General features: G+C 45.3%; 1 protein-coding gene and 2 pseudogenes across 1 annotated transcript; 1 reads left to right on the top strand and 2 right to left on the bottom strand.

Annotated features, from left to right (window-relative positions):
* Positions 1-1,205: 1,205 nt before the first annotated feature.
* On the bottom strand, positions 1,206-12,679 carry LOC136526409 (probable LRR receptor-like serine/threonine-protein kinase At3g47570; annotated as a pseudogene).
* LOC136530120 (small nucleolar RNA R160) lies at positions 10,043-10,113 on the top strand (annotated as a pseudogene).
* Positions 12,680-13,318: 639 nt separating the features above from the next.
* Positions 13,319-14,168, bottom strand: LOC136527616 (uncharacterized). The gene has a single exon (XM_066520404.1). The coding sequence runs from the start codon at positions 13,923-13,925 to the stop codon at positions 13,617-13,619; it is 309 nt and encodes a 102-aa protein (XP_066376501.1). The 5' UTR covers positions 13,926-14,168; the 3' UTR covers positions 13,319-13,616.
* Positions 14,169-14,416: the final 248 nt, after the last annotated feature.

The following is a 14,416-nucleotide window of genomic DNA, read 5'->3' as shown; positions in this document are numbered from 1 at the left end:
TAAAAGTGACTAAAGGTCCTTAAAGCAGTTCAACAAAGACCAAACTACCCCTAATGAATGCCCAAATCAGGGTGGTGGACTAGCAATAATGTGGGGTAGTCCTTGTCCACTGGGCACTTTAGCCCAATTTTAGCTACTCTTGGATGACTAATGTGATTAAACTACTCTAGTATCTTTTTTAGTCAGTTTTTTTAGTAGTTTAGTAGCTAAAGTGACTAAAGTTTAGTAGTTAAACTTTAGCAGGGGAACCAAATATGCCCTTAGTTTTGCATGAATTAAACATTTTTTTAACTTGGGATAAGTTTATAAACATCTACAATATCTAATGAGTTTGTTAGTTTTACCATCAAATAGCTATTGATTATGAGTTTATTTGGTATTACATTCCCCGTTCAAAACTATAGTTTAGTTCAGCTATATTATAAGTCAAACTTTTAAACTCTCATTAAGATTTTAGAAAATATATTAACGCGTACAAGTTCACTACATGCATTATCCTAGCATTCTATGGAGAAATTAATAGAACTAATTCAATGTTATAATTGATGGTGTGTTTTCTATAAATTTATAAGAAATTTGATTTAGGCAATGCTAAAGTAAAGTAAACTTTGGAATGGAGGGAGTAAGTGTTCATATATATTTTCTACAAACTTTATCAAAGACAAAAAAAAGGTTGATTTAAAATGAAACTTTAGAATGGAGGTAGTAATAAGCTTATACTGGTGTCTGAGGTTGAAGCCCCAATTTTTTTCCCCCATGGTCTGAAGAAAAATCAAGAGACAAAAAAAAACTTGTTTTGATGGAGAAAACTTTTTTCCGCGTTCCACCGCAAACAGGCCCAACAGGCCTACTATTCATGCCTGTGGTAAGCTACTAAGCCCCTGAGCCCAACTGCAGTACTGCACGGAAAGGCCTGTTGAGTAAAGCCCAACTGAGCCCAGCTGTCCGTACCCACTAATGGCTGTATTATGAGTAAATTGTAGTGGATCTACAAATGTTGCTAAAAAAAGTAGATCTACACATACGTAACAAATGTAACTAAAAATTACATGACAGATTTCTAGTCTAGTCCATTCATGCCTTTAAAACTGTTATGTGATTGGAACTCAGAACATGCTGCTGTTAGTAGCAGTTTGGGCATATATACAAGTAAAAGCAGTATCAGCAAAAATTGCATAAGCTGTGCTTACAATCTCAGGCTCTCACTAACCATAGGCACGGACGCAGGCATCTCTGATCAAGCACAGATCTGCCGCTGCATCCCTCATGATCATTCTTTGGCACGGCTCTTGCTTGCAGCAGCTGAGCGCAGCTCTTATGGCAGAGACCAAACAATCATACACTGTCACACAGAACCCGTTCTGATCTTCTGATGGTGACATAACCCTAAAGAACAGTTCCTCTTCCAGCAACAGAGCCGGATCAAGAACCTGCTCTATCTTATCCGGGAACGCCGCACTGACAAACTCCGTTAGCATCAAGCCGTCTCTGAACGCATCGCTGGTCGGCGCCTTCCCGACTAGGCCTGGGCGTTCGGGTTACCCGATTTTTTCGGATCAGGTAATTCGGGTAATTTAAAATTCAGGTAATGAAAACTGTTACTCGATATTAGTCCTGAAAAAATACTATCCATAATTTCGGGTACCCGATAATTCGGGTTCGGTTTCGGATATTCCCGATATACCTAGATTTAAAAAAAAACTGCAAACTACACAAATATTCAGTAGTAATTTATATATAATTTCAGCAGCAATTTATATAGAATTTCAATAGCATTTTCTGGAGAATAATGTATTACAGTCACTTGTTCAAATAGAGAGAATTATATTATAATAAAGTGATAAGTTCAAGTGTTCAAGTAACAGCACATGATAAATATAAAGACAGAGACAAATGTTTGGTTAGTTCAGGTAATTTAGGTACCGGGGGATATTACCCGAATTACCCAAACTATTTTTTGGTAATCAAAATCGTTATCCAAATTTAAGATCGGATGGTTCGGATAATGGGTATCGGGTATTTTGCCAGGCTTATTCCCGACAAATATCTCCAGAAGCGTTATCCCGAAGCTGTATGTGTCACCATACGTAGAAACCATCCCTGACGTGCCGTACTCTGAACAGTGCAAAAGAAGAACACTATACAGATGAGTGACGTTGCAATTGCATAGCATGCAACGGTGAAGAATAACTAGCATCAGTACAGTGAAAGTACGTACCTGGCGCGATATAGCCAATTGTGCCTCTGACGCCCATGGTGCTTTCGCTATTTTCAGCAACATCAACACTGCTTCCTGGATCAAGAAGCAGCTTGGCGAGACCAAAGTCGCTGATGCAGGCCGTCATGTCTTCACCAAGCAGAACATGGCTCGGCTTCAGATCACAGTGAATGATCGGCGACTCACTGCTGTCGTGGAGGTAGCTTCAGATCACAGTGAGTCTGGACTACGCTCAGGACGCGTCCTCTCGTGATGTCAACGAAAGTCGGGTGCAGCCATCTGTCTAGGCTGGAGTTTGGCATGAAGTCCAGCACCAGTGCTCTGAACTCGTTGCCCTCGGCGTCGATGCTGGCGAGCAGCAGGTGATGATGTCCATCAGGTTGCGGTGCCTGACGCTTCGCACGCAGAGCCTCGCATGCATTCTGACAGGAAGGTCGTCTTGGAAGCGCCCACCTGCTGAAGGTCGAACACGTTCAGGGCAGTCCCAATGATGCATTGATGATGGTTTCTATTCTTATTAAATAACTTGCCACGTAAGCAAAATGCTGACATGGCAACGTAATTAATGAAGAAAGAGAGCAAAAATCATAGAAATGGTTTCTTCATGAAGAAACCAGGTCTACTCTTGACCCAATGCACCAAGAAACCATAAAATCACCATTGGGGAGAAACCATCGATTTCTAGGGAGCTCGTGTTGCACTCTCATTGGAAAAAAAAATAGAGTTGGGAGAGAGAAAAAGAAAATAGTTATTACTCATAGAAACCATGGGTTGGAAGGCAGTACTTTTTTTTTGTACGGTATCTTATGTTATAAAAACTACTAGTTTTTTTTATTGGGACTGCCCTCCCTGCCACCAGGTCGTCCTCGAGCGTGCAGCCCCCCTTCTCCTGCAGCGACAGGATCCCTCGGTACACGGACCCATACTTCCCGGAACCGACGAGGTTCGCCTCTGCAAAGCTGTCGGTGGCTTTTGCCAGCTCGGCGTAAGAAACTCTCGGATAGTTGTTGCCGTTGAGCACGCTCCGAGCTCTGATGTCTGCGATTCTTGACCTCCTCCTCCTGCGGCGGCATCGGATCAGGAGAGAGGATAGCATGGCGAGGCAGAGGGAAAACACAATGAGGGGCAGCCCGATCTTGAGGAACAGGTGAGCGCGCTCCACCTCGATGGAGTGGGCCGTCGTGGGAGTCGGACAAGGCAGCAAATGGAGCCGCGTTGCGCCGCCACAGAGTGCGCTGTTGCCGGCCATCTGAAACCCGCCCGTCGTGTTCGCGAACACGCCGAGCTTTGGAATCTGGCCTTCGAGGTGGTTGTAGGACAGATCAAGCTCAACCAGAGAGCTCACATTCTCCAGTCCTGCCGGCATGACGCCGGACAAGTCGTTCCGTGACAGGTACAGCTCCTGGAGTCCTGTCATCTCGCTGAGCTGCGGCGGGATGCCTCCAGTCAACTTGTCTGCCAGGCTCAGCGTCATGAGCCCCTTCAACCTGCTCAGAGATGACGGGATGCTTCCAGTGAAGGAATTGCTGTCCAGACCAAGAAACTCCAGGCTCTGGCAGACATGGCCGCTGAGCTTGTTGCCGGAGAGGTTGATCAGTGTGAGCTGCTTCAGGTCGCCAAGTCTAGGAGGACGTACTTGGCCCGTTCAGCAGGTTGCTGCTCAAGTCCAGGCTCAGAAGCTGCCCGAGGTTGCCAATGGAGGATGGCACTGGCCCGGTCAGCCTGTTCTTGTGTAAGCCTCGAGTCTTGGAGATTCGTTAGCTTCCCGATGCCTTCTGGGATCTCGCCGGTGACGAGGTTGGACCGGAGATCCAACGTTTGAAGATTCTGTACGTAGGTTCCCAATGTCCGGCAGCATCACGCCAGATATGGAGTTGCCGCAGAGGTTCAGCTTCTGGAACTGCGTGGAGAGGCGGGCGACCGAGCCTGGCATGGCGCCGCCAAACCTGTTGCCATCGAGGGAGATTTCAACCAGCGCGCTGCAGTTGGTTAAGCCCTCCAAGAACTCCCAACCGCCGGCGTCGGTGGCGGTGAGCTTGTTGTTGGACAGCTCGAGCGCCATGCAGAGCGTCCTGATCTCCGGTGGCACGTGCCCGGTGAAGCTGTTGTTGGCGAGGTTGAGGGACTCCAAGCTTGACGCCATGGCAAGCGACGCCGGGATCGTCCCACTGAGCTTGCTCCCGCCGAGCAAGACCGTCTTAAGGTTCGGCTAGTGCGCGCCCGCGTCGGCGGGGAGCTGCCCGCGGAAGTGGTTGTTGGCGAACGCGAAGACTTGCTGCGACGACATGTTGAAGAAGCCAGGCGGTATCTCCCCGGTGAGGTTGTTCTCGTAGACGTGGAAGCGCCGGAGGTCCGGAAGGCGCTAGAGGACGTCGGGGATGCCGCCTTCGAGAAGGTTCTGGTTGAGGTTGAGCCCCGGGAGCCTGGTAAGGTTCCCGAGCGATGGCGGGATGCGACCGCCGAGCGAGTTATGGCCGAGACCGAGGACGGTGAGGTGTTGCTGTTAGAAACACAGTACCTCTTAAACGTAGATAAGGGGATAAACATCTTGCTTAGATGGAGAAACTGATTCCTCTACTTCGCCCTGGCGTAGTTGCGCCGTAGCCGCGTGAACGCCGGTGTCATGGGAGCTCGGCGCGGTGGAGTCCAGCGTAGTGGTGGCGATACAGAGGCGACGGTGACGCGAGGTGCCACGGTCCGATGATGGCGAAGTCAGTGGGTCTTCCCATCGCTGGCAGCACCATCTTTAGATCGGGTTAGGTTTTGTTGTTGGTGGGTCACGGGGGCTCAGGTCAACCTCGTAGTTAGAGCCCTAGTTCCCACCTCTCTTTATAGTGTTGTACGATGGAGGGCCACCAACCATGGAGTGGTTGGACGCCTCCGATTAGGGCGTTGATCTAAGAGCCCCCAATTGGTGGAGATCAAACTAACATTCTCCCCTTGATCTCACCATCTTTCAATTTCATATCATTTACTTTTGTTCATTCCATTACAGATTAGCGCATATAGCATGTTTCATCGTCACGGTCAATTGCCGATAGATTTAACAACTACAACACATCACTCTATTCTGAAATAGATACTTAACTTTGGGCCTTCTTTTGTCTAGGAATTATAGGCTTTTCCTTAAACCCATGCCGGCTACATGTTCTCTGAACACGTTGGATGGTAAGCCTTTTGTAAGTGGATCCACGAGTATCTTTTTGGTACTTATATGCTCAAGACTTATGACATGATCTCGAACTTTATCTTTCACAACATAATACTTTATGTCAATGTGTTTGGCAGCACCACTTGACTTATTATTGTGAGCATACTGTACTGCGGATTATTATCGTAGTACAACTTAAGTGGTCTATAGATGTCGTCAACCACATTCAAACCAGGTATGACTTCTTTAGTCAGTTCACCTGCCTCGTTACCTCATAACACGCTATAAACTCGGCATACATTGTGGACGATGTAGTGACGGTTTGCTTTGAGCTTTTTCATGAAATAGCTCCCCCTGCGAGAGTGAATACATATCCAAACGTGGATTTTCTATCATCTCTCACATAATCAGAATCTGAATATCCCACTATATGGAGTAAATCTGATCTTCTATATGTCATCATGAGGCTTTTCGTTCCTTGCAAATAACACAAGACTTTCTTTACTAATTTCCAGTGTTCTGTTCCAGGATTGCTTTGGAATCTGCCAAGTAACCCGGTAACAAATGCCAAGTCAAGGCACGTACATACTTGAGCATATTGCAAGCTTTCGATAGCTAAAGCATATGTGACCGTTTTTATTTGATCGATCTCATACTAATTCCTAGGGCATTGAAAATCCCCAAATCCGTCGTCCTTGACTATAGGAGCAGGTGAGGGACTATATCTGTGCATATTGAATTTCTTTAAGATCTTTTTTATGTATGCCTTTTGTGACAGTCCTAATACCCCTTTACTTCTATCTCGGTGAATCTCGATCCCTAGAACGAACGAAACTTCACCAAGATCTTTTCATATCAAATTTTGAGGATAAAAACTTCTTTGTCTCTAGTAGTAGACTAACATCATTACTAGCAAATAAGATATCATCCACATACAGGACAAGAAAGATAAACTTTCCATTATTAAACTTTGCATAGATACAATTGTCCTCTATATTCTCTTTAAAACTAAAATTCCTTATTATCTGATCAAATTTCAAGTACCACTGTCTTGAAACTTGTTTTAATCCATCAATGGATTTCTTTAGGCGGTATCCTATTCGTTCTTTTCCTTACATGACAAAACCTTTCGGTTGTGCCATGTAAATATTTTTCTCTAAGTCCCCGTTGAGAAATGTCGTCTTTACATCCATCTGATGTAATTCTAAATCGTAATGTGGCAGTAATGCCATTATGATTCTGAAGGAATCCTTACATGAGACTGAAGAAAATATCTCATTGTAATCAATCTATTCTCTTTGTGTAAAGCCTTTTGCTATAAGTCCTTTATATCTCTCTATATTTCCTTGAGAATCAAGTTTTGTTTTGTAGACCCATTTACAGCCTATTGTTTTGGCTCCTTTAGGAATTATTTCCAAGTCCCAAATTTTATTGGCATTCATAGATTTTATTTCATATTCTATGGCCTCAAGCCACTTTGATGAATGATCACTTCTCATGGCTTCTTCAAATAAGGTGGAATCATCCTCCATTTGAAATTTTTCAATGTTGTATACTTCATAGTCAGCAGGAATACCTGATTTTCTAACTCTTTGAGATTTTCTAGGGGCCTTCACATTTGGCACGTCTTCTGTTTGAGGCTGTTGTTGCCCCCCCTCATGTGTGGCAATAGGTTCTATAGGATCCTGAAGAACAGGTTCCTCATCGTCATTCATTGTTGCCACAGGCGAAATAACAACAGGTGCTAGCACCACAGTATCTTTCACTGTCGGTGCATCGACAGCAGGTAGTGAGAAAAATGGCTCATAAATTATCGGAGTGGCCGCATACACCCGCTTCTCTTCAAGGTCAATTTCTCGAGCTACCATGCTCCCCCTCATCATTTCATCCTCTAGGAAGACAGTGTGTCTCGTTTCCACAAACTTCGTATGTCTGTTTGGATAGTAGAAACAAAAACCTTTTGACTTTTCTGGGTAGCCAATGAAATATCAAATTACTGTTTTTGAATCTAGCTTTCTAATGTTGGGGTTAAATACTTTAGCCTCAGCAAGACTCCCCCACACACGTAAGTGGTTTAGTGATGGTACTCTTTTTGTCCGCAACTCATACGGTGTTTTGGACACCGACTTACTTGATACTCTATTGAGAATATGAATGTCGTTTTTTAACGTCTTCATCCATAGGCTCAACGATAAGGTGGAGTAACTTATCATACTGCGCACCATATCCATCAGGTACGATTACGTCTTTTAGCTACTTCATTCTGCTGAGGTTCGTTCGGTGTAGAATACTGGGCTACTACGCCATTCTCCTGTAAGAACCTTGCAAAAGGTCTATGAACTTGGCCATATGGGGTATGCCGACCGTAGTACTCCCCCCATGGTCGAACCCGACTATCTTAATCTTTAAATTGTGTTGGTTTTCAACTTCAGCCTTAAATATCTTAAATTTATCTAATACTTCTGTTCTTTCTTTGATTGGATAAATGTAGCCATAACGGGAGTAATCATCTGAGAATGTTATGAACGAATCAAAACCATCCACACTCTTTAAAGGAAACGGACCACAGATGTCTGTATAAATAATCTGTAAAATTTCTGTGTTTTATTTGACATCTTTCTTAATTTTCTTTACATACTCTTCTTTTATGTATTCTCTACATTGTTCTAAATCTGAGAACTCTAATAAAGAAAGAATATCATTCTTAACTAGTCATTTTTTTTAAGTTACTGTAGTGTTTGGTAATTCGTCAGTACGTAGCAGGGTATTTTAATTTTATTTTATCTTATTAATGTGGAGGTCTTTTTTGTTGGTCAAATATTAAGATGGCATATTGTGCAAATTTTTGGGAAGCGTAACATCGTTTGAACATCTAGATTAGGTACAAGTCCATTTTTAACTAAGTCATATCTAATACAGAACCAAGGTTCGGGCAGACCCGCTATCCACGTCATCCGATAACCCGCGATCCGTCAGATCGAGCGAACTCACGATACGAACCGTCCGATTGTGGATCGGTTCGGGTCTCACCCATTAAGTGGCAAGCACAGGCGGTCAGGAATCATCGAAACCCGCTCGTCCGTTCCGCCTGCTCAACTTGCCACGGGGCGCGCGTCTGCATCCTCCCGCTGCCCTCCGCTGTCCCGCGGCCGAGCTCCTCCCTAGATGGCACGATGCGGCGCCGGCCACCGACGACGGCAACTGGTGTAGCTGTCAGCTGCCTATCTCCTTGCAACCTCAGCCGCCGATATGAGTGCAGCCCCCGACGCGATGAGCTTCGACTAAACGGTGGCGAGCGGGTCGCGGCGACGGGCGGAGGCAGGCAGGCAGCTCATCGGTGAGCGCGGTGGATGCGTGCTCGAGCTTGCTACTGTGACCGCAGCGACGCCTCGTCTCCAGGCAGTAGGCCGCAAACCCGCAACCGCCGCAGCTATCTCCTCCTCATTTGATCTCTTCTCCAGCACAGAATATTGTATGCTCCAGCTATCTTCTCCATGTACTACCACTACCACCTTAACGCTTCCCCAAGAGGCCATGGCCATCTTCACCACTGCCGACATAGAGAACAGCGCAGGTAGAGGCGAGGCGAGGTACAGAGTGAAGCGCTGGCCGCGAACACAGCAGCGCGCAGCGCCGACGGATGCCAGTGAGGTTAGGGGGCAGCAGCGATGGAGACAACGCGCAGCTGATGTCTCTGCTCCGTGGTCGCCGTGTACAGCTGATGTCTCTGCTCCGTGGTCGCCGTGTACAGCTGATGTCTCTGCTTCATAAATGCTCCCATAGTGTTCGAGGAAATGCCTGTTCGGAACGCCCGAGTTAAGCTCACGCTTCTCCCACGCCTAGCGCAGCTCTCGCTCAGCGGCGATGCAAAGTGATGGTGGTAACGCCGTAACTGTCGTGCCATCCTTTGGCTGCCGCAGGCAAGGGCCCCTCCTCCGGCTTGGCGGCTCCCCTCTCCTTGCACATCATGTCTTCTTCAGGCCCCAGATGCGGCTGCCTCGCCTTCGTCAATCAGTTCATCTCCATCTTTGCCTTCAAGAACTGCAACTTCAGTTACTCTTTTTGCTACCACCACCAAGTCCCAAGACGATTTTGGAGAATGATATGCTTTCCTGTACATCTGAGGTCTTCAGGATGTTAGAAAACAGGGCAGCTGAGCTTGATACAAGCGATGAAGGCACACGCTTTCCTACCACTTCTCTGCGACCATGAAGATGTAAAAGTAGGATATATCCCTGCTGTAAGCCTGTAATTATTTCCTCGAGAGGCTATGATAACTCAGTGCTCAAATCTCTTGATGCAAACAGACTGCTAAGACCTAATTACCATTTCATTAATAAATTTCCTCCAAATTTTCTATATAGCTGCTACGAATTGAGAGGCGAAAGAGACAATGGACTAATTAATTGCTTTGTCCATTCATTTGTTTTTATTATTTTTCAGTTTGCCTAACACTTCACAACGTGCTGTCCATCAATAGCTTGAAATAGATATGTGAAAAATCCAAGAATTTTATTTTTGCAGCAATTTCTAAATGTGAGGAATTTGATTTAAGAGTATGGTAACCAAAACATCATATGTAATGCAATACAGATGATCCTTGAAATTCTCTAAATGCTTCCTTTACCTACATTTTCTTATCCAAATAATACCTAATTATGCTATAAAAAGCTAAAATGTCGAGATCATATGATCTGAAGTATCTGATATGTCCACTCATGGTCTTCAATGTTCTCTGAATATTATTTCATCTACCTAAGTGCTATGCCATATTACTTCATACTTAATCATGTCGATCTTGAGTTTTTTTTTTATAAACTGACTATAGCAATTACAGATCCGTTTCATGTAATATGTAGCCATTTACAACTTAATGGTAGAGTTATGTATCCCTATATTTAAGTGTAATTACAACAGCTTTTGTATTCTCTCCATATAAAGATAATACTGCCATAGCCTATATCTATATTAGTTCATACTGACCATCTTGATTTCAATATAATCTCTGCACAAAACAAGAACATGGCAAGGTTCATGCCTAATATATTTTTCAGGACCTCATGCCGAGCAACTAACCCGATTTTCATTATGTTGCAGGTTTCTATCTTTGCATATCAAAGATGCTAATGAGATTAATTACTCAATGAGCTTTAATAACAGAACTCTGTCCTATACCTTTATCAATATCAGCTAAAACTAAATATTACTGATTAGTACATCTTATGTTCAGAACAACATCACTCAACATAGTAGTCTATACACAAGATCAGTTAATGTCATTTCCATGTATTGTAGTATTGTATAATAATGTATACTATTGCAGTATCTAAAGTTTAAACTCTCTCAATATGTATCTGTCATTCATTATGTCATTTGAGGTTGTCAAGTTCCAGCGCATGGTATATATATTGTACTAATGTAGGACCGTACGAATTTACTTATGTGGTCTCTTAGTTTTTACACAAAGTTTTTTGCACATTCTTACCAGCATTGGGCACATAGATAAATGAACATGAAGTCAATTTTGAATTTATTTTTTTATACTAAGCTTCCTTACCAAGTATCCCTGTACTACATACCTCATAGGCCACCAAATATATAATCAAACGGTTCCTTTCAATTTCAAATCTATCAGCGGTCATTTCCTCAGTATTTTATAACGTGCTTGTACTCTTCTACTATAGATAGATACCTTGGTTAGCTATTGCCATGTTAGCTGTTAAACAAATGGCTCCCTAACAAATTCATGCCTTGTGTTTACAAGGCAGTTTCATACACAATTAATGTGATGATGATCCAACAAAGTACAATCAACTACTACATCCACTAATATTCTTCCATGACGAATTGCCTGCTACCAGTTCTATTACAGTGCTAAAATTCACAAACTATGCATCGATGATTTATAAAAAAAAGAAGCAACCAATGAGATCACAACAACGCTATGCATCAGTCAACTGGCTCAAAAGAGGATGGACTGCCGCGCGTTGCTTTCTAGTTACGTTTCTATCCGTCAGATTCTTTTTGTGAGAGGAATGGTATCCGTCAGATACTCCTTTGTTGTCCATAATTTGGGCCGAGGCCTTCCCAAACCTACCATGCAATTATGGGCTCAATAAACTCAACTTTACGCGGGTGTGTGTGTGTGTGTGTGGGGGTGGGGGGGGGGGGGGGGGGGGGGGGGGGGGTGTGGAAACCAAAGAACACCCTTTTAGGCCCAAAATGGGAGTGTCCAATTGCAGCAGTGGGTCCATTTAGGCAGAGAGGTGTGGGCTTGAAAGTTCAATGGACAAATTCAAAATAATCTTCAGCTTGCACCGTGGCAAGAAAAGAAGGAAATCTTGCGATGAATTAGAGCTTTTTAGGAATCATTTCGTTTTTTTAAAAAATACAGAAACATGAAAAATCCTTTCTCCAACAGAAAAAATAAATAAAGACTTAGCTTAAACATGGCAAAATAATGGTGCAGTTTCAGCTCATGCTCCGCCAGCAGCTCGCCTCCGGATTGGAAGGAGTCGCACCAAACGACCGCGGACGGAGAAATACGGGCTTCTTGCCACTTACAGTACAGAGGTGGAAGCCTTGGGTACTCAGGCCCCACCGACGGAGCCCATATGCAGAGCAAAGGCGCTCGATAGACGGGAGTACTGGACGCTGCTACTTGAATCAACGTATGCTCTGTTCGCTATAATGTACTGAAAAATTACGGCTTAACATGACGATAGCAGAGTACTAGCAGTACGATCACCTAACTACTCTTGCCTGCGCTGCTGCAGTGCGGCCTCGGCGCCTCGCCATTGATCGGTGCATGCATCATCTCGTGGGGCACGCGGGGCAGTCTTCTTGGATGCGAAGAATCACGGTGGTGCAGCGCAGCGCAGCGGCGGTGACCGTGACTGCGGCGAGTCAGCAGGGGCAGCGAGCAAGCAATAATTGTACTGCCACCAACAAATCAGGGCGCGTTTAGATCAAATTTTTTTTTTGGTTTTAGCTACCGTAGTATTTTTTTTTTTTGTTGTTATTTAGCAATTAGTGTCTAATTATAGACTAATTAGGTTCGAAAGTTTCGTCTCGCGATTTTTCGGTGAACTGTATAATTAGTTTTTTTTCGTCTACATTTAGTACTCCATGCATGTGTCGGAAGATTCGATGTGATAAATACTGCGCAAAAATTTTTGGTTTTTGGATAGAACTAAACGGGGCCTCACTGCATGCAATCAAACGTTGCCAGCCTCGCCTCGCCCCATCTCGCAGCTAGCTTCCGTCATCCCGGTCGCCACCAGCCCACCATGCCCATGCTGCTGCCCCATCTCGCCGTGCATCACTCACTGCGTCAGTCACTGCACTCGACTGGAGTAGCAAACTGTCCTGTGCTACTGTTGCAGACCAACAGATCAGAGATCACTGACAATTAGCTTTTTTTTTTAATCCAGTTTACTAAAATTTAGAAGATATGATGTTGCATAGGGTATTCGGATACTAATAAAAAAATAAATTACAGAATCCGTCGGTACCCCATAAGACGAATTTATTAAGCCTAATTAATATGTCATTAGCATATGTTTACGGTAGCAACATATTGTCAAATCATGGACTAATTAGACTTAAAAAATTCGTCTCGTAAATTAGTCGCAAACTATATAATTAGTTTCGTAATTAGTCTATATTTAATACTTCATGCATGTGTCAAAACATTCGATGAAACAACGACTAAAATTAATTGGAACAACGATTAAAATTTAGGAGAGGATCCAAACGCCCCCTAACACTGACCAGGAAGCTAATCCGGAAAAAGGGCCAAGGATCTGCACTTCTGCAGCATGCCAATTGCCATCTCGTCCACAGCTTTGCAAAAATATGGTGTAAAACAAATTTTTTAACTCACGAGAAAACTCGAGAGCCGGTCGATGGAGAGGATGTAGACGAAGCAGCATTAAGCGTGTAATCTTTCGAAATTACTTAAGACATTTCCACTTGGCCGATTCCTCTCACCACAGGAAGAGGAGTCAGGGGACGGCGGGAAATTTTTGCAACATCACCATTCACCACCTCTCAGCATATAAACACATTCACCAGCAACAACACAAGATTAATAATTGTACAAGAACACCGCGCCTGCCTAACTCTCTACTACCACCACCTAGCTATCAGCTACCGCCAATGGCTGACGCGCCACCAGTGCTTGCAGCCCCCTAGATAGCTAGCTAGCTAGCTCCCGATCGAACCGGGAACGAGTCTGATTCTGATCTACTGCGGCTGCCGCGCGGCGGTGGAGGCGGCGAGCACGAAGCGGGAGGCGAAGGAGCAGGCCTCGTTGCCGTCCAGCGCGGTGCCGAAGTCGAAGTTGCGCGAGTAGCTGAGCGGGTCGTACTGGTGGCAGCACCGCGCGGACGACGACGCGGCGGCGTGGCGCGCCGCGCACAGCAGCCTGCTCTGCCGCCGCAGCTTCCGCACGAGCCGCCCCAGCGCCGGCGCGCACCCGCGCGAGGACGACGACGACGACGACGACGACGGGCCCCTCCTCGCGGCGGCGGCGCTGCTGCCGGCATCCGCCATCGCAGTCGTCACTGACTCACTGGTTCGTGCCGAACGGGATCTTGGAGACGCGGAGTTGCAGCGGTGGAAACTGGAGATGATGGGTGGTGGAATGGTGGTGCCGCGGTAGAGTGACTGACCGTGTGATTTATAGGGAGTTGAGCGGTGGAGTGAGTGGAACGAAGCGGGGAGCGGGTGGTGGGTGGTTCGCCCGGTACGTCGTGACAGTGGGCAGCGCGCGGTTTCCCGTTCGTGCCCATGTGGTCCGGACGTGGTTGCGCGAATAAAATACGGCGCGGCGAGTCGGGGGCAGCGTAGAGGTTAGAGCAGAGCAGAGTAGGTGTGGTGTTTTCAGCTTCTTTTTGGGTAGGATAACGCACGAAATATATATAATGGCTGGCTCCAATCCAACTACTCTTCGTGGCTACTCGACCTAGTAGCTTTTGCCTCCAAAGGGGATGAACTCATGATTAGCGATGGATGGAGCAGCTCGCTAGGTCCTCCCCGGCGGG

The sequence above is a fragment of the Miscanthus floridulus genome, chromosome 19 (assembly GCF_019320115.1).
Source record: "Miscanthus floridulus cultivar M001 chromosome 19, ASM1932011v1, whole genome shotgun sequence".
Lineage (NCBI taxonomy): Eukaryota > Viridiplantae > Streptophyta > Magnoliopsida > Poales > Poaceae > Miscanthus > Miscanthus floridulus.
This window is presented reverse-complemented; position numbering and strand designations above follow the sequence as displayed.

Excerpts from the sequence above, each read along its gene's own strand:
- LOC136527616 (XM_066520404.1), bottom strand. The coding sequence starts at position 13,925 with ATGGCGGATGCCGGCAGCAGCGCCGCCGCCGCGAGGAGGGGCCCGTCG.